This window comes from Phascolarctos cinereus, unplaced genomic scaffold (assembly GCF_003287225.1).
Source record: "Phascolarctos cinereus isolate Bilbo 61053 unplaced genomic scaffold, phaCin_HiC Scaffold_2;HRSCAF=192, whole genome shotgun sequence".
In the NCBI taxonomy this organism is placed as follows: Eukaryota; Metazoa; Chordata; class Mammalia; order Diprotodontia; family Phascolarctidae; genus Phascolarctos; species Phascolarctos cinereus.
Window position 1 is genome coordinate 34,417,064 of NW_027555625.1, and position 21,208 is coordinate 34,438,271.

Here is a 21,208-nt window from a genome sequence, read left to right on the forward strand (position 1 = left end):
GGCTGTAATGCAGTTGGTTCAAATATCCCCATTTTCGAGATTAAGACTTGCCTATAGGTCTAGTAAGGGAGAGACAGGATTCAAATACAGGACTTCTTACTCCAGGTCTAATGTTGTTTCCACGATTCCTCCTCTATGCCTCCAGGACACTAAAGTCAAGGTTTGATAAGCAGTTATAAGGAGCAGCTGGGTCGCTCAGTGGACAGAGCACTAGATTTGAAATCAGGAAGACTCAGCTTCCTGAGTTCAAATCCAGCCTCAGGCAGTTACCTAGCCGTGTGACCCTGGGCAAGTCACTTCACCCTGTTTGCCTCAGTATTCTCTTTTCTTTTCTGTTTTTTTTTGTGAGATAATTTACCCCATTCTACCTCTCCCTTTCTTCTTCTCTGAGTATAATCCTCTCTCATCCCTTAATTTTGTTCTCCAGATATGACCCCTTAATCTTCAACTCACCCTGTGCCCTCTATCTATCTTTCTATCTATCTATCTATCTATCTATCTATCTATCTATCTATCTATATACATACATATAATTTTTTTCCCTTCAACTACCCTAATACTGACAAAGGTCTCATGAGTTACAAATATCATCTTTCCATGCAGGAATGTAAACAGTTCAATCTTAATAAGTCTCTTATGATTTCTCTTTCCTGTTTACCTCTTCATGTTCCACTGGAGTCCTGTATTTGAAAGTCAAATTTTCTGTTTAGCTCTGGTCTTTTCATCAGGAATGCTTGAAAGTCCTCTATTTCACTGAATGACCATTTTTCCCCTGAAGGATTATACTCAGTTTTGCTGGGTAGGTGATTCTTGGTTGTAATCCTATCTCCTTTGCTCTCCGGAATATTATATTCCATGCCCTGCGTCCTTTAATGTAGAAGCTGCTAAATCTTGTGTTATCCTGATTGTGTTTCCACAGTACTTGAATTGTTTCCTTCTGGCAGCTTGTAATATTTTCTCCTTGACCTGGGAACTCTGGAATTTGGCTACAATATTCCTAGGAGTTTTCCTTTGGGGATCTCTTTCAGGAGGAGATCTGTGGATTCTTTCAATTTCTATTTTGCCCTCTGGTTCTAATATATCAGGGCAGTTTTCCTTGATAATTTCTTGAAAGATGATGTCTAGGCTCTTTTTTTGATCATGGCTTTCAGATAGTCCAATAATTTTTAAATTCTCTCTCCTGGATCTATTTTCCAGGTCAGTTGTTTTTCCAATGAGATATTTCACATTGTTTTCTAATTTTTCATTCTTTTGGATTTGTTTTACAGTGTCTTGATTTCTCATAAAGTCACTGTCTTCCAATTGCTCTATTCTAATTTTTAAGGAAGTATTTTCTTCAGTAAGCTTTTGGACTTCCTTTTCCATTTGGCCAATTTTTCTTTTTAGGGCATTTTTCTCCTCATTGGCTTTTTGGACCTCTTTTGCCATTTGGGTTAGGCTATTTTTTAAGGTGTTATTTTCTTCAGTTTTTTTGGGTCTCCTTTAGCAAGCTGTTGACTTGTTTTTCATGATTTTTCTTGCATCACTCTCATTTCTCTTCCCAGTTTTTCCTCTACTTCCCTTACTTGCTTCTCAAAATCCCTTTTGAGCTCTTCCAAGGCCTGGGACTGATTCATATTTTTCTTGGAGGCTTTGGATGTAGGAGCTTTGACTTTGTTGTCTTCTTCTGGTTGTATATTTTGATCTTCTTTTTCACCAAAGTAAGATAATATAGTCTGACTCTTTTTGCACTGCTTGCTCATGATCCTAGCCAATTACTTGAGTTTTAAACTCTTTGTTAAGGTAAGAGTCTGCTTCCAATGTGGAGAATGTACTGTCCCAAGCTTCGGGGGTTTGTACAGCTGTTTTCAGAGATACTTGTAGGGACCTGTAAATTTTCAGTTCTTCCAAGGTGGTATGATAAGGGGCGAGGTGTTTACTCCTTTCCTGGCCTGTGACCACAAGTACTCCTTTCTGTCCTGTAACTGTGAGGAGGGTTTCCTGTCCACAGCCACTACAAGCTCCACCATGCCAGCACTCCTCCTCACTCCAGCACTGCCGCCCAGAACTGTGACCCAGATCCAAATAGGGCAAAGCAAGAGATCCCTGCCTCAGCACTGGCAAAGAGATCCCTGCAATCCCTCTCTGATCAGCCACTGGATTCCCTCTCAGTCTGTGGGCTGGAAGCTTGGGAAGCAGCTGCCTCGCCCAGGGCCATGCTCTTGGAGAATGGAGCTGAAACCCCACCTTCCTGTCTCAGCACTGCAGAAACAGACTTTTCCCACTGACCTTCTAAGTTGTCTTTGGCATTCGTGGATTGAGGAGTCTGGAAACCTCCACAGCTGCCCACGATTCACTACTCTGAGGCCTGCTCCAGGTTCGCTGAAGCCTGCGCGCCCATGCTGCGCTGCGCTCCCAGCCCGGCGCGATACACCTTTCTGATCAATCATCCAGGTTGTCTTGGGCTGGAAATTTGGTTCACTCTGTCTTTTTGTGGGTTCTGCTGCTTCAGAATTTGTTTAGAGCCATTTTTTATGAGTATTTGGAGGGGTTTGGAGGAGAGCTCAAACAAGTCACTGCTTTCACTCTGCCATCTTGGCTCCACCCCTGCCTCAGTTTTCTCATCTGTAACATAAGCTGGAGAAGAAAATGGCAAACCACTCCAGTATCTTTTCCAAGAAAATGGGGTCACAGAGAGTCAGACACAACTGAATGACAACAAGGAGCAGGGGTTGGTAAGTGAAGGGTTGTTCTTAGTGAGAAAGGTGTGTGTTATAACACACCTATTTAAATCTCATTCTAACCATGTTTCATCTTTTTTAAAATAGTGCTTGCTAATACTGACTATGGATATTAATGGTAACTGCTAATACTGATGATTAAAATAGCAAAGCTTAAACGTTAAAAGGCTAGGCCTGGGGATCAGAATTGAAAACATAACTGAATAGGCAAACTGTACTAGTTTTACTCCTCTTTGTCAATGAATCCTGTTTAATGGAAGCCTAGCTCTTTAAATTGGAAACACAACAAAAAGCATCTGGTAATAGCCTCCCCAAACTGCAGCAAAGTTACTAAGAGGAAAATAAATAAACGTCTGATACAGATCGATTCCAGAGGTCAGATGATGAAATACATCTTCATTCTCAGAGCAGAGGCGTGGGTTCCAAATATTTTATACACTATCATATTATTATTTTGTAACAAGGGAGGGTTTTATTGTGGAGTAGAGAGGTTAGGACAGTTCTGTGGCATAAAAAATAATGCAAACGGCATCCACTAAACTTGGAGAAAAGAAGATAATTTCTACTCTGAGAAGGGAAATATGTATCAGAGAAAACAGAGGTGATGAGCCAAGAGATAAACAGGAGAGTTGAAATGAGCCCTGAATTTGGACTTTCAGTCCTGATTGTGTTATTGTGTGATCTTGGGCAAGTCATGTAATCTTTCTGGGCCTCAGTTTCCTCATCTGTAAGAAAACGGGTGTGGACTCAAGTTCTTTTTAGGTAAAAATCCAGGATCCTATGAAACATCTTAGGGCCTTCCAAGCCCAAATCTAGTGATGGTCAAAGATGTTATACTGCTAGATGACCACAAGATGGAGCTATTATTCCATGAGACAAGGGTCAAAGCTAAAGGTCTGGGTAGAAATCTTAGTTCTGGAACAAGGAAAGAATGTGATTAGCTAACGGAATGTAAGAGATCTCTGTTTTCACCTACCATAAGAACTTTTTACTCCTAACCAGAACCCAGAGAGGAGGCCAATCTGGAAGGTACGTGTTACAGGGCTGTAAACCTTTCAATTGGTTTAGAGATCCAAGGCTGGGGTTAGGGAATTAGGTCAGGAAAATCATTGGGTCCCTAAGCAGAGGATTAGCTTAAGATCCTTTACCTCAAGATTCATCCATTCATAAGCATTTATTAAGCATCTAGTATGTTTTAGGCACTGTGCCAGGAGGTATCTAGGTGGCCCAGTGGTTGGGCATACTAGACTTCAAGATGGTGCAGGCTTGACTTCAGGAAGGATTCTTGGAAATCTTATCTTGTGGTCTTAGAGTTAGGAAGATTTAAGTTCAAATCTGGCCTCAGACACTAGCCGTGTGATCCTGGGCAAGCCACTGAATCTCTCTGAGTCTCAGTTTCCTCATCTATAAAATGGGGATAATAATGGTATTCATAAAGCACTTTGCAATTCTGCATAAATTTTAGTTAAAGACTGTGATGCTAAAACAATAGCACCATTCATACATTGTTGGTGTTTGGAGGCCACGTGGTCTCCAAAGAGGAGAGAATCCAACTGCTAGTCGGCAAGAGGAGGTATCTTGTCACAAGACTGGAGTTAGCTAATATGGCTAATGAGAGTTTTGGAAATAATTTTATTTTATTTTTTTGTATTTAGATCACCTATATTTCCCAAATGTATCCCTTCCCCCACTCTCTTTAAATTTAAAATTAAAGTTCAGCAAAACCAATGCGTAAGAAAGTTGACATTACAGGGAATGTTCCACACTCACTGTCTCTCACCTCTCCAAAGAGGTCTGGGGTATGGATTATCACAGTTCATCTTTTAGTCATTATCATTTTGTAACATTCAGTTTCAATAATTTCATTGTTGCTGTTTCTATTTACCTTGTTGCAGTCAGTGTGTTTATTGTTGTCCTGGTTCTGCTCATTTTACTTTGTATCAATTCGCATAAAGCTTTCCATGCATCTCTGCATTCATTACAGTAATATTCCAATTACATTCCTGTACCACAAGTCATTGCCCAATCAACGGACATGTATTCACTTTCATCTCAAGTGCTCTTATAAATATTTTGGCATATTTGGAGTCTTTATTTATACCAGTGACATCCTGTGAATATAGGCCTCATAGTGGAATCTCTGAGTCACAGAATATGGAAATTTTATTTTTATCATTACAAAGCAGTTGCCTGATTCATAGCTCCACCAACAATGTATGAATGGTGCTATTGCTTCAGCATCACAGTCTTTAACTCAAATTATCAGCATTTATGCAGGATGGCAAAGTGCTTTATAGATACTATTATTACCATCCCCATTTTATAGATGAGGAAACTGAGGCTCAGAGAGATTCAGTGACTTGCCCAGCATCATATGGCTAGGGTCTAAGGCCAGATTTGAACTTAAATCTTCCTAGCTCTATGCATTCCTAACCACTGCGCCACCAAGCTGCACCTTCCAACGTTGACTATTCCTTTCTTTTTTGTCACTTTTTTGTCGATTTGTTGAGAGGAATATGAAACTTCAAGGTTGTTTTGATGTGTATTGCTTTAATTATTACTGATCGGGGGCATTATTTAAATGATTGTTAATACTTCTCTCCCACACTTTCATTTGTAGCCTCCCAAACACATTCTGGTAATGCGGCATTAACCTCATCATCTATGTGGAGGTCTCTGGAAAGTATATCGCCAAGGTAATGGGGCAGATGGAAGTAGACTGGCTCCTCTTCACCTTTCCTTAGGAAGATAAAAGGCTGAGGATCAGAGGAAGGTCTTCTTCCTCTTATCTGCAGCTATGACCCTGTTACTGTTTTTCTTCCACAGAATAGCCTTGCAAAACAAAACTTTTTAGCCAGAGACCTCGAGCTTACTCTTACTCCTAGCCTAGACAGGATTAGGACAAAATATCTGGGGTGGAGAACCTGTGACCTTGAGGCCACATGTGGCCTTTTAGGTCCTTGGATGTGGCCTTTTGACTGAGTCCAAGTTCTACAGAACAGATCCTTTTATTAAGGGGATTTGTTCCATAAAGTTTGGATTCAGTCAACAGGCTGCACTTGAGGACCTAGAGGGCCTTAAGGCTTGAGGTTCCCACCCCTCTAACAGATGCTTCTGAGGGTGAGATCTGGAAATAAAATGAATTAGGAACAGGAACTTGGTAAGGAACCTTAAGGCTTAATTCTTGGTACATTCCTGGTACCTAGATTGCAAATAGAACAAGAATTAAGTGATAGAGCTTTTATAAAGCTTATAGATTCATGAAATTATTGTTATTATTTTATCCTTCTAAATATCCTTATGGTTCTTTAAAAAAATTATTAATCTGTTTCTTATATCGCCATAGTATTCCATTCCATGTATCTCTTCCCCTCCCCTTCTGCAAGAGCCATCCCATGTGACAAATAGTGGAGAGGAGAAGTTAGAGAAGGAAAAAAAAGTCAGCCCAACTGACTGAGAAAGTTGAAAACGTGTGAAATGCGTAATCCATGAAGGGATGAGTTGAGGGTGTTCTTTCATATCTATTTATTTGAGTAACACTTGATCTTTATAATTTTGTTACATTGACTTTTGCTTTTTTGGTGTGGTGTTCTGTCCATTTACATTGTTGTTGTAGTTATTGTGTATATTGTTTTTCTTGGCTCTGCTTACTTCATTCTGCATCAGTTCATATAGATCTTTCCATGTTTCTCTGTATGCATCACTCACCTCATTTTTAACAGCAAAGTAATATTCCGTTACAGTCATGTACCACAATTTGTTTAGCCGTTCCCAAATCAATAGGCATCTACTTTGCTCCCGATTCTTTGCTATCACAAAAAGTGCTACTATAAATATTTGGGAGTATAAGGGGCCTTTTTTCTTATTGATGACTTCATTAGAGTATAAGCCCAGCAATGGGGTCTCTGGTTCAAAGGGTATTGACATTTTTGTCACTTTATTTGCAAAATTCCAAATTGCTTTCCAAAATGGTCGTACTATTTCACAGCTCCACCAATGATGTATTAGTGTGCCTATCTTCCCACAACTCCTTCAACATTCACTGTTGCCATTTTTTTTTCATTTTTGCCAATTTGCAGGGTGCAAGGTGAAACCTCAGAGTTGTATTGATTTGCATTTCTCTTATTGTTAGTGATTTAGAGTATTTTTTCATGTAGTTATGGATACTTTGTAGTTTAAAAAAAAAGTTTTGTTCATATCCTTTGACCATTTATGTATTGGGGAATAGCTATTTTATATTTCATATATATATATAGGATACCAAACCCTTATCAGAGAAATCTGATATAAAAGTTTTTCCCCCATTTGACCACTTTCCTTCTTATCTTAGATGCATTAATGTTTTTTGTACAGAAGCTTTTAAGTTTCAAGTAATCAAAGTTATCTATTTTATCATTTGTAATTGCATCTGTCTCTCATTTGGTTAAGAATACATCTCTTACCTATAGCTGTGAGAGGTATATGACCTGTTTCTCTTTTTTTTTTTTTAACAATGTTAAGGTTAAGGTTAATTAAATTAAGGTTACACTAAATAAGGTAAATCAAAGTTACAAATCCATTTAGAATATATTGCGGAGTGCTGTGTAAAGTGTTGGTCTAAGCCTAATTTCTGTCAGACTGCCTTTCACTTACACCAGCAATTTTTTATCAAATAGGTTTTTTTTGCCTCCCCGGGTAACTTCCATTTTCTACTTTATCAAACACTGGATTATTGAGGTTTATTATTTCTGAACCTCTCTTGTATAGTCTGTTCCATTGATCTCTCTATTTTTTAACCAATATCAGATGTTTTTGATAATTGCTGCTTTATAATATAGTTTGAAGTCTGGAAGTGCTAGGTTTTATGTGATATTTTATAGTTGTTTGGAATGGGATTTCCCTTTCTAATGTTACTTCTTATGTGTTGCGTTATTATTATTACATAAAAATGTTCTTGATTTTCAAGGATTCATTTGGTAACCTGCACTTTTGCTGAAACATTTGTTTCAATTAGTATCTTTGCTGATTTCCTGGAGTTTTCTTTTCTTTTCTTTTCTTTTTGTTTGTTTTTTGCTAGGCAATGGGGTTAAGTGACTTGCCCAGAGTCACACAGCTAGTAAGTATTATGTGTCTGATGCTGGATTTGAACTCAGATCCTCCTGACTCCAGGGCCCATGCTCTATCCACTGCACCACCTAGCTGCCCCTTATTAGTCATTTTTTTAAAAAGGCTTTAATTTTATTTATCATTTCTATGGCCTTTTGTTTCCAATTTATCTATTTTCCCTCTAATTTTTAATATCTCCCCTTTTGTGCTTATTTTAGATTTGTTTTATTCTCTCATTTTTAAAAATGCATACTTAGCTTGTTAATCTTTTCTTTTTATATTTTGTTAATGTATGAGTATAAAGATATGATTTTCCTTTACACAGTTATTAATTGTTTATATGATTTGTTCTTTGGCCCACTCCTTATTTAAGATTTAATTGTTGTCTCCATTTGGGTCTGCATCTTTTGTTTGTGGTTCCTGAACCAGTTTCTATTCTTATTGCATCATGGTCCATAACATACGTTTGCAATATGTGTCCTAGTACGTAGTCAATTTTTATAAAAGTTCCATGTGGTGCAGAGGAATATGTATATTGTTTTGCTGTCCCATTTAGAAGATACCATAAATCTTTTAACTCTAGTTTCTCCAGAAACCTTAGTTCCGTATTTTCTATTTTGTTTATCTTTCTGTTAGACATCCAAAACTGATAGAGAGGATATTGAAATCTCCTTACACTATTATGTTATTGTTTTTGTCTTCCTGAAGCTCAGATAATGTTTCCTTTAAGAATTTGGATGCTAAGGTGTTTGGAGAGTATAAATTTATTATTGAGAGTGGTTTATTGTCTATGGTTCCTTTCAGCACAATGTAGTTTCTTTGTTTATCCCCTTTTATTTTTAAATGTTTGTTTTTACTTTGTCTCATAGCATGATGGCAACTCTTGCTTTTTTGGAACCACCTGAGGCATAGTAAATTTTTTTCCCACCCCCTCAGTTTTATTTTGGGTAAGTCTTTATTTTTTTTAATGTGTTTTTTGTAAGCAACATGTTGAAGGGTTTTGTTTTCTTATGCAATATCATTCTTTTTTGTTTGTTTGTTTTATTGGATTGTTTAATTCATTCACATTTAAAGTTATGAGTTAGGTTTATATTTTCCTCCATCTATCTGATAGCATGATTAAAACTCTTACTGTTTTTGGAATCATTGATACATAGCAGATTTTGTTTTGGGCCTATCACTTTCATTTTGCATGTCATTGTTTTTAGATGCTTTTTATTTATGGGTTGTGTGTGTGTGTTTTAAATCCTTGGCCATTCTCATTATATTATAAATTGCTTAATCCATGCACATTTGAAATTATGACTATCAGGTTTGTATTTTATTAATTTTTTAAAAAAATTATTCCCTTCCTTTAAGATATTCCCTTAAAGGAAGGGAATAAAGGAAGAGAAAAATGCAAATAGTTGTGTTTGCACTTAGATGTTTATTCCCACAAGGCTCACATGACCAAAGCTGGGTTAAGGCCCTTATCATTTCATGTCTAGATAATTACAATAGCCCCCAGATTTATCTTCTGGCCTCCAGTCTCTCCCTATTCCAAACCATGTTGCATATAGCTACCAAAATGATTTTTATAATGCTGAGGTCTGACCATATCACTCTCCTACTCAATAAATTCCAGTGTCTCCCTATTGCTTTTAAGATCATGCATAAATTAGGTTGGCTTTTAAAGTCCTTCATAATCTGACTCCAAAGTCCCTTTCCAAACTGTTATACGTCACTCCCCTTCTTGCACTCTGCCTTCTAGCCTGACTGACCTATTTGCTGTTCCTGACTCTCAAAACCTATGCACAATTGAACTGGCTATCCCCTATGGCTCTAGTGCATTCCCTCCTCTCTGCTCTTAGAATCACTTGTATAGGCTAAGCTCGAGTGGCACACTTTGCAGAAGAATCACTTTCCTGGTTTCCTCGGCTGCTGGTGGCCTCACCCTAAACAATGAGTATTTATTTTATATGCTTTCATATATGTTTATGGATATGCATGTCATCTTCTCTGACAGAATATAAGGTCTTTGACAGCAGGCATTGTTTTCATTTTTCTCCTTTTATCCTCAAATTGTGGGACAATTCCAGACAGAAAGCAGGCATTTAATAAGGCATTAATTAAGAGCATATAATGGAATCTATATAGCATGCTCTGTTCATTTGGATTTCTTTCTGTAATTTTACCTTGCTCATTTTTCATTTTGGCCCCCGTCCTTTAAAACAAATCATGTTTGCTGAATGTTTGTTGATTTTGTTGGTCTTTTTAAAGAGCCAGAGGTTCGTTTTCTTCGTCATTTTATGTAGTCTTTTTGTCTTCTATCTTATCTCTATCTCCTCTCATTTTCAAGATTACTCCTTTGGGCTTTGCTTTGGTTTTACCTGATTTTCTAGTTTTAAAAATGCAGAGAGGCAACTAGGATGTAATGGATAGAGAGGTGATCATGGCATCAGCAACATCTGGATTCAAATATCATCTCAGACAACTGGCTGTGACACCAGGTGTGATACCATGTGACTTCTCAGAGCTCTCAGCAAGTGTCTAAGACTATAGGTGCTGACCTGAATTCATTGAGGAAGTTTCCTAATTCTCATGTTCCCCATATCAATCACAGGCCTATTCTCTATCCCTATCCTAAATTTCAAACTCAAGTCCATTAATCCCCGTTTTTCTATTTGGTCAATTAATGTTTTCTGAGATATAGTCATTTCCCTGAGGACTTTATTAGATGCATCCTGCAAATTCTGGCATTTTGACTCATCATTATCACTCTCCTTCACACAAACATTGTTTCTATGATTTGTTTGCTGACCCACTCATTATTCAGGATGCCATTATTGTCTCTATTTATATCTATATCTTTTGTGTGTATTCCCAGTTTAATTATTTTTATTGTGTTGTGGTCTGTAAGGTATCACACATTGCTGAGAAATGTGTATTCTTTAATGCTCCCATCCAGAAGGTGACATGAGTCTTTCAGATTTAAGGTCTCCAAAGGGTTGTCTGGTTTTCTATTTTCCTTTTTATTTGTCTTTTTGTTAGACTTATCCACCCTTGGGAGGAACATTGAAATCTTTGGTTACCATCAAAATTCAAATTTTTGGTTATTATCTTTCTCCTTTGGCAATTCACTTAACTTTCCCCCTATCAATTTATATTCTATGCATTTTGGTGATTACGTTTAGTGTTAATATTGATTTCCTTAAGCATAGCGTAGTTCTCCTGTTTGCCTTTCTTGATACTCCCAAATACTCATCTTGATTCAGCAGTAGCCTTCAGTAATACCGAGTATAGCCCATCTATGCCTATTGACGCTAGTTAGCTCATATTTTAAAAATTTTAAAGGGGTAGCTAGGTGGCGCAGTAGATAGAGCACCGGCCCTGGATTCAGGAGGACCTGAGTTCATATCCGACCTCAGACCAGACACTTGACACTTACTAGCTGTGTGACACTGGGCAAGCCACTTAACCCCATTGCCTAACCCCCTCAAAAAAAAATTTGTAACAGGAGTCCAACCAATATACTGGAGGCCTTATATGTTTTATCCTGACATGATGAGGGTACCAGTGGAGTTCTCTGGTTCTCCAATTCCTTGATGACATCTTCTACTTCTACTTTCTTTGTATTTCCTTGGTGGTTCTAAGCTCACCCTGATCATGCCCACTGTGTAGCTCTGCATTGGCTTTCTCTTAATGTTGTTAATTTTTATTTAAAAAATATTTCTACTTGGTTTGAGAGCATGATTGCAATTCTTACTTTTCTGGAATCATAGTAGATTTTGTTCTATTCTATCATTTTCATGTTGTCTGTCTTTATTTTTAGATGTTTCTTATTTATAGATTTTTAAAAAATCCATTTTTGCCACTCATTATATTGTAAGTCATTTAATCCATGCACATTGAAAGTTATGTTTATCAGATTTGTAATTTTCTTTTATTAACTAAAAAGATTCCTTTATTCTTTTAAGAGACTATTTTGTCCCTGCAAAGAGTTTTTCTTACACTTTGATATTTATTTCCACAAGGCCCCCCTTCCATGCCCTCATTTGTTGGCTTTATATAAAATCCTTTAAATTGCTTACTATGTTGTTAATTCTTATTTTTAAAAAATTATTTCCCATTGTTTGATGCTTCTCTTTCCCCATCCAGTTGTGTGGCTCAAAATCTGCCACTCCAAAACCTATTGTCTTAAGCAGCAGTCTTTTGCTGCATCCTCCCCCCTTCCCCCCACCAAAAAACAAAACAAAACAAAACTTTCCTTTGCTTTATCCTCATTATTTCTCTTCCCTTCTAGTCTATTCTGAATTGTATTATCAAGTTCATAGGTTACATACCCTTACATATTCCTACTTAACTCTGTCCCTTTGGGGAGTAAATGGTAAGCACCAAATCTGAGTTTTCTCTTCTGTGCCATGTCTACGCATTGCTTTTGTAGCTCTTCCCCAATCTTCCCTGTATTCTGCCATCCCTCACCATTACAAATAACAATTTATAAAAGAAGTCCCCTTGGAGGAACCTTTGAGTTCTTGCTTGTTTCTTCTCCCAACAAGGCCCAGATTCTATTCAAGATAAGCCAGGAAAGAGTGGGATAATGTGCTACCACCAAGGCACCCTTTCCCTCTTGCTTTTCCCCTTCCCGCCAGCCAACTGACTGCTCATAGAGCTTGGATGAGATGAGTGAACAACCATTTCTTCGGATGTGATGGAGGATCTTCACTTTCCCCACCTCTATGCTCTGAAGACTCCAAGCACTGCCATTTGGTTTATTTATGGACCTTAAGAGCTCCTCATTCTTTCCAGCTGAATTTTCTTTTAGTATTATCTTCCTCAATTAGAGTGTGAGCTCCTTGAGAACAGGAACTCTTGATTTTTCTATTTGTAGTCCTAACGTGTGGCATGGTGCTTCACTCATTCACCAAATGGAAGCAACATCTTACAGTGAGAATTACTCTGGGTCCTAAGTTATGATGCCTGGTCCTACCTCTCCCTATCCTTATCATGAGCAGAAACCACCTGTAAGGGTTTATTATTATCTTATCTCTGCTTCTATGTTCTATCTCTACACCCTCCCCCTACTTGGGAACTCAAAGGTCCCTTCTCCTGATGTAGGATGCAGTCCGGGGGGGGGCAGTCTTTTCTTGGAGAAGACGGTCTTCTAATGTGCAGGTGCGTCCCAAGAGAAAATGCCTCAGAAGGCCCTATCCTTCATAGCCATACACTTCCTTCTCCATGTTACCTTTTCCTTTCCCCTTTGGGACAAGCTCCCACTCCCCAATCTGAAACTCTCCCATTTACTACTTTTATGCTGTTCTCCCACAGCCCCCATGTTTAGTGCTCCATATATTCTTCACACATAGTGGTAGACTCAGTATCTGCTCCCTCTTGTGGAGTAGGAAAGGGGAGTGTCTGGCTGTGTCAACTGACATGAGGGCACAGGGCAGGAATCCTCCTGGCCAGACCCTGAATGACCAGGCTGGAAGGCTGCTTGTGTTCACTGTATCCAGCAGTGGACTGAGGGGTGAGGACGCTGAGGAGGGCCTTTGGGTACCTGAATTATCTAGTGGTAATTTCATGTTTTTACCCGATGTGATTCTGACTTTTAATCTAGGGGTGGGGTTCAGCTTTAGTCACACTATATTTATTTAGTGCATGGTTTTATTCCATGAGGTTTGTGGGTTTGCAAGAAAACAACTACTCGGTCATCTTGCTGGTCCCCCTAAAGAAAAATTCCAAAACCTGAATCAGACATATCCAAAACATTAAGTTCCATTGGAAAGTCAACCTTTATTTAAAAAATAAACTTTAGAAACAAAAGGAAAAAAAGTAATTCTTGGTACAGAAAAGGCTGTATTAATTGCTGGCGATTCCATCAGCTTTTAAAGGGCGAGGAAGATGGTGACAATGGACCATTGCATATAATCAAAATGAACTGTACAATGTGATTGAAGTAGATTCAGCACAAAAGCTCCTTAGTGCAGCTCACGTCTCTTTCATCTCTTGGTCTGCAGATGTGCGTGTCTGTTTCCTGTTCTCTTAACCTGACCATACTTTAGTATTAAAATAAGTTTGTTGTACTTATTAAAATTTTGCTTTTCATGTTCTTCATTTTAAAAGCCAATGACAGTGACTTTTGGCATTTCTTTAAAACATCATTAAAATCAGTCATGCTGTTCTGGCTGCTTCATGTGCTGTTTTCAATGATGGTTGGAACCAGCCCTTTCTAAGATCTTCCATTGGAGGATCTCAAAGCACAATAACAATAGTACCCTATTTTCTGAACATTTCTGTGAGGTAGATAGAATTATACAGGAGGTACACTAAAAAACCAAGGTGAGCCATTTGGCAGGATTATTCATAGTTTAAAAAAAACCCAAGGGCACTTTCTTTTCCCCCACTACTTTCTAAATTACTGCATTTGTCCCAACAAAGGAGAGGTGCCTCGAGTAGATCATCCTTTATTTTGGGCCTCCGGTAACTAAGAGAGGATGGTGAAAATGAAAAGACAAGAAATGACTAGATCACAAAAGGGTACGTTAGCTTAGTTTCCAAATACTGTACAATACTATAAACTACCTTTGATGCAAAAATCTAATTTCAGGTACAGAAAAAATCTTCCAGTTAACAGTCTGAATGCCAATGCACACATTTCCATTCAGTTTTTTACTTTTGTAACTCTTTCAAGAGGTAGGGTAAATATCAACTCCACATATAATTTATAAGTTTTCTTCACAGGATGCCTATGTCCTTATTTGGTCATTACAAAACCTGCTCAGTTATTTTTTTTCCCCTTTAAAAAGTCATTATGATTTCCCAACTTAAGGGAGAAATAGCTTCATTATTTATTGCTTTCTCTGACCCACACTCCATCCTTGCCCTCCAAGTGGGTGAGTAGTGTTCAATACAACTGGTTAGTAATGATATGTACCATTTTAATCAAGATTCAATTACAGTTTTCAGCTGATAATCAAACCTGAACAAGTATTTGCTAAGTATCCATAATGTACAAGTTACGCCCCCTCAAGGAAGTTCAGATCTATGTTGTTCATTTAGGTTCAATGGTAATTTAAAAAAACACAACTAAACTAAAGTAAATCTCCAAGGGCCCTGCTAGGATTAACCATTCATTTATTTACTGTGAGTAGCTGGGTTGTCCTTGGGCAACTCCCTCAGCACCTTCTTCCATATCATTGTAGAAGTTAATAACACTGTCTGGCAGTTAAGGTTGATCCTTTCCTCCAGGGCTTACTCAGCATTTTAAATTTTCCCTGGAACTAGTTTTCTCCTGAATGAGGAAATACTAGATAGATAGATAGATACATAGATAGATAGATAGATAGATAGATAGATAGATAGATAGATAGATAGATAGACAGATAGATAGACAGACAGATAGAAAGACAGACAGAAAGACAGATAATTGATGGAGTAGAAATAGATTGCAGTTTTAAAAGTTAGTTCCCCATTGTTAGCAAACAACCAGATTTCATACTAGTGCTGCCACACTAGTGGTGACATGGCTGAATATACAATTTGTTCAATAGCCTACTTTCTAAAAAACAGATTAGCTTCATTCTCATCCCAGAGTACAAAGGATGGCAGGTCTCAGACCTCATCCTAACACACAGAAGCAACATTTTACATTTTCTCTAGGTAGAAAATGATTTAAGAATGCCTTCCTAGATGCTATTTTCTTAACATAACATCTTTAAAAATGCAAACCTTAATTAGAGCATTTTTTAACTGGAAAATCAAGAAATTCCACTTTATCAATTACTTTCTGGTTATTTGCCATTTGGTAATAACCAAAGCGAACAAATAAATATTGACCATTACTCAAATTAGAAAGACATTTCTTTTGCTACAATTCTACTTCTATGCTTGACAGTGGCATGAAGATAAGCTTGGGTTTCTGTGCCAAGGAAACACAAACTCTGTCAGGTTCTACCCAGTTGGGAAGGATGCGAGCACAGAGCTGGCATCTGCAGGCCTGGCTGTATGTAGACAGACTTATTTCCACATGGCTGGACATTAGGCAATGTAGCTTTTCAGCTACAGAAATTCATGAAGAGCCACCTCTGACTGGAGGTGGAGAAGGGTTGGGAGAAGGGAGAAGACATTCAGAAGCTGAAATCACAGGTCCCTGAAGCACTAATGACATCGAGGCTAACATTTAAAAGGATGGACAATGATTTGCCTATGGGTCCACTGTGGTTTCCTATGTAAATTTCCAATCCATATAAGCTGTACACATGTGCATTTATTCTGATGTAATCTAATCTTACTAGCCTCAGTTTTATGTATCTCACGTACTGTTTTTTTGGATTGCAAGGAACCAGCATCCTGTGTGACTTTTCTTGCTTTATAAGTGTGAACGTACCTAAGATACATGGTCATGTCTCAGTGGTGAAGCAAGATGGAAGTGAGCTGGTGTCTGGAGGGACTGTGTAAATGTGATGTGTACGCTGAGATCTGTTCACCTTTTTTCATGTGGCTTTGTAAAGTTCTTCATATGGCATTCAAGTCCGTCACCCTCTAAACAGGAAGTGTGAGAGGTTTGGATAACTCACTATGGAAGAAGAAGACTGAAAAGGAACCAGGGGCTAGGCTTTGCTCTAAAGCTGAAGAAAAGTCTCCTTTCACCACTGGCATGGGAGCAGTAGAAATAACCAGGAGCAAACAAGAGGGGCCTTTGTTTGAGGGTGACCTTGGTTTTTCAGCTCTGGATATGTATGTGTGTGCGTGCGTGCGCACGCACGCACATGGCTGTGTACATGTATGTATGAGAGCATAGATCCTTTATAGTAACATTTGAACATTGCTAAATAGTCACACAAAAAACCCTGCTTCATAACAAAGGAGTTTTTTCACTTGCAAAAATCATCACAAGAATTATGACTTTTTCCTCTACTCTATGCTATTTATCTTGGTATAGGAATCATTTTTGAAAACTGACAAAATAAATTACACATAAGGTGATTTTGTAAGACTGAAAATAAGGAATGGTCCTGAGAAGAACTGACTGGTTTTCAGCCTGACTGTTCATACCTTTGCTGTAAAAGCATCTGAAGAAATTAGCACCCTACAAAGAAAATCCAACAGGTCTTTGTATAACATGCCAAAGAGTTGCTACTATATCATCGAAATAAACACGTATCCTTTGCCAACTCTTTTTAAAAACATTATTAGATTCAAGATTCTGTCGTGGCATTCTTTTGTATGAATGTGTATCTATACACACAAATCTGGGTGAGCATTTGGACCAACTTGACGTGTCATATCAAACAACTTGTTTGACTAAGAAAATGAAAAGGTTGGGTTTTTTTTTAAACTGACTTAAGGTCAAGTTGTTTATGTCAATGTGATTTGTGCATATGAACATAATTTCTATTATATTAATTTTAAAACATAAATAAATGATAAAACAAATCGTTTAACAGACACAAATAGTTTTCTAGAGAACTAAAAGTGCTTTGTTAAGAGCCTGGCTTAATTCTGTTTTTAAAAAACTAAGAGACTATATTTAGACCTATTTATCCCCCTATCCCCCAGTGCATTTTTCCAAGCCCTGTTCTTAGTTCTGAATATGGTGTTTTAAAAAATAGCTACTAATTAGTCTGTATTTTCTAGTGCCATCAAAATGTAGCCTGAGATACAGAAAAGGAAATTTTTCCAAATTTGTTTCACAACTAACTTATTTTATGTATGCAGTTTTTTTTGGGGGGGGTATATGTGTGTATGTGGTAAACAACACAAAATTATCATCATCATATTGTAGCCTTATAGTACTCTTAAAAATCCACAATGACTTTAGACTCTCAAGTTAAAAAAAAATTAAAGGGAAAAATTTCTGATTAAAAAATCAAGTTTTGATAAATAAGGGAAACAATAAGAAAAGACTCACATGCAAAGATTCCAGTGAAAATGGCCAAAAGGCTGTGAAAACCCAGAGCCTGTGTATTGGGCACCGATGGGCTGGTAAACATCTACAAAACTGGCCTTATAGAAACAACCCCCAGCAGATATGACAACAGGAAGCAAGAGAAACGAAAAGGAAGACAATCTGTGAGCAAAGGGAGAGAGCAGCAGCTGGGGGAAGGGAGGGGTCACACAAGGAGCAGCCATAGGGGCACCAGGCTGTGGACAGGCGGCAGAGAAAAGATTCAGTGACTGAGAAATAAGGGCATCTTGGCATCCCGAGGCGGTTGGGTGCAGAGAAGACATCTGTCTGTACTTCAGTATAATATGGCCCGAAAAACCAAGACAGAGAACGTGTGCATGGGGGAGTGAGGAAAAGTGCCAAGAGGAAAGTCAAGTGCACCTTCCCAGGGGTTCATGATCTGCCACCAACCAGGCCTGTTGTCTAACGGAGTGGGGAAGTCACTCCCTGCCTCTGTGTGTGTGTGTGTGTGTATGTGTATGTGTGTGTGTGTGTGTGAGAGAGAGAGAGAGGGAGACAGGGAGAAGCAATGAGGTGAGTTCATACTGACTCCATCTGCTTCTATCCCTATACCTAGAGCAAAACACAACATCTGAAGGTCAGGAAATACCTAGCATATTTTAGAAAGATTTCCATCATCAACTAGAAAAAGCTGCAGTGGAAACTCTCATCTAGCTAAAAAAAAAAAGTCATCTTATCTGGAATGGATCATTCTCTGGAGATTCTGGATAACAGAAGCTTCACTGTACTTAACAAAAGCAACACTAACCAGATAAAGGTCTTGTTTATAAACACAAAGCAGAGCATCTTGAATTAAGAGAGTGGCGTAGAATCATCAGAAGTGAAAGGAAAAACAAAAAATAGCATTGTAGTTCAAGTCTCTTGTACCCCCATTTTGGGCTGCCAAACAGCCACTATTTCTGTGAAAACTGAGGGGCTTGTCCTAGTCAGTTACTTAGGTGAAGATGGGGAGACTTTGCCCCAGCCATCTGGACCCCCAGGGTGGTTCCCTTATCCTGACTTAGAGGTTCAGCCAGGGTGTTCTAAGAAGTGGCGTGGTCATCATCAGTGAGGATGGCTCTCCAATCCACTACCAGCCTGTGCCCTGGCGAAGCTGCACCCCCCAGGTCTGCTGGCCCTTAGCCCTTCTCCACACAGCCTTGGCAGAATAACACATTAGAAAATAAACATGCAGGAACCACCAGAGAATGACTGATACCTTCTCCCTCCCTTCACCTAATTACATGGTATGCTATGTGCAGTATAGAGACAGATTTCTAAAATGTAAATTATTTTCCAAAATAGAATAAAACAATATCACATAAATTCTCTTTAAAAATCTTTCCAACTAAGTTCAGTTCTTAAAATCAGCTTACACAAATATTGTGCAAAAACAAACACTGACCTCAAATAAATAACACAAGAAAATAAAATGACCTTTTTTAAAGAGTAAGAACCCCCCCCCCGCTATTTTTCAAAATGTTAACACAATGAAAAATATGAAGAATGTGGTTGGCAACCTGTGTGCGGAGTCCCATTGAAAGCTGCCCTCTCAGGTTAAATTGCAAGGTTCCTTTTTTTCATCTTCTTTAAAATTCGCAATGTATTCCTCCGCTCAGGTCTTTCACAGTCCCTTCTTTCACGAGCTTTTGCAGAAATCTGGTTTCTGTTGTCAGGTTGTGCATTGTTTGTTTATTCATTGCTGCCATACAGAGGTTGTCGAAGTAGTGTAATGGGGTTTCGGGCTGGTTGAGATCATATCCAAACCCTGCCAAACTGACTTCATCACACAGATGAGTGGCCAGGACAACAGCAACAATGCCCATGGTGGGCACATTCTGAGAAAGGAAAGAAAAGAGATTTTTCAAAAAGAAATTCCTATTCACTAACTATTTTCTAGTTAGCACCCTACCTTAGATGAATAACTTTTATTTTATTTATGTATTTTTTTTTGGCTAGACAATGGGGTTAAGTGACTTGCCCAGGGTCACATAGCTAGTAAGTGTCAAATGTCTGAGGCTGGATTTGAACTCAGGTCCTCCTGATTCCAGGGCCAGTGCTCTAGAATAACTCTTATTAAATGGCCACAAATTACAAAATATCTCCCTGTAGTCTTCTCTTCTTCATGTAGGGCACATCTCCATTCCTTTAATTGCTCATTTGGTATGGTTTCTAGAGCCTTCAAAATCCCACCCACTCCAATCCGTCAAAATCTCTCTTAAAATGTGGCACTCCAAACCAAGCTCAATATTCTGCAGGTCATCTGCTCACAGCAGTGCATGATGGGATTCTCATCTCCCTTGACCTAGTCTTCATGCCGCCATTAATATTACCTATGATTCTATTAGATGTTTTAGCTGGCAATGTACACTGTTGATCCCTGCTGAACATATGGTCAACTAAAAAACCTCCCCAAATTTCACATGAATTTTTGTCAAGTCACTGTCCCCTATCCTACATTTATGCAATTGATTTTCTGAACCAAAATATAAGACTTTACATTTAGAATCACAATATGAGAATTTTAAAATTGGCAGGAACATTGGAGAACGTTGAGTACATTTTATATACAGTGGCCCTTGAGATAGAGAGAGATTAAATGATTTGCTTGGGATCACACAACTAGAATATATCAGGGGAAGGATTTGAACTTGAGTATTCCTGATTCCAAGTACATCATGCTATCCACTGTACTGTCGAACTGAAATTTATACCCATTAAATCTCATCTTGGTGTTTTAAGGCTATCATTCCAGTCCACTAAGGTCTTTAAAAATTGCTTTCTATCAAATTATAATTATCCTTCCAAGCTCCACTTCATCTGCAAATCTGATAGATGTATTGTCAAGTCTTTAACAGGAGTGGATGATGGGAAAGATGAACAAGACAGGGCCTAGGAAAGAGTCCTAGACATGTTAATAGAGACCGCTCTTCCAGGGTGATGGTGGTCCAATTAATTAATATTCTTGGTACAGCTGTTCAGCCAGCTTCAAATGTACCTAACTGTACTACTACCATTCAACCTATATTTTATCAATTTGTGTCCACAAGACTATCGTAATGCTTTATCAAATACCTTACTAAAAATCGAGACTCATTTGTCATTTCCTTGACTAAGAATCTAGTAACCCTGTCAGAAATGAAAATGAGGTTGGCTCATCATCCGTGAACCACACAGACTCCTTTCCACTTCATTTTATAATCCTGCCAAGAATTAACATCATGGGCTGGCATTGCCAGAGATGACCTTTTTCTTCTTTTTTTGAACAACAGAGCAAGAAATTCTCCAGATTCCCAGTGAGCGTTGTTACTGTCCAGTCATTTTTCAGTCATGTCCGACTCTTCGTGACCTTATTCGAGGTTTTCTTGGCAACGACACTGTGGCAGTTTGCCATTTCCTTATCCAGCTCATTTCATGGATGAGGCAAACAGGGTTAAGTGACCTGACCAGGGTCACAGTGCTAATAAGCGTCTGAGGC

The 21,208-nt window shown here is 38.4% G+C and overlaps 1 protein-coding gene across 2 annotated transcripts in view; it reads right to left on the minus strand.

The window, feature by feature from the left end:
* Window positions 1–13,557: 13,557 nt before the first annotated feature.
* Window positions 13,558–21,208, minus strand: part of ST3GAL5 (ST3 beta-galactoside alpha-2,3-sialyltransferase 5) — a 76,002-nt gene continuing 68,351 nt past the window's right edge. For both annotated transcript variants that reach the window (XM_020969481.2, XM_020969482.2), the window contains exon 7: window positions 13,558–19,568. In XM_020969481.2, the coding sequence (XP_020825140.1) occupies window positions 19,320–19,568 (249 nt within the window). In that variant the 3' untranslated portion in view covers window positions 13,558–19,319. The remainder of the gene's footprint in view (window positions 19,569–21,208) is intronic.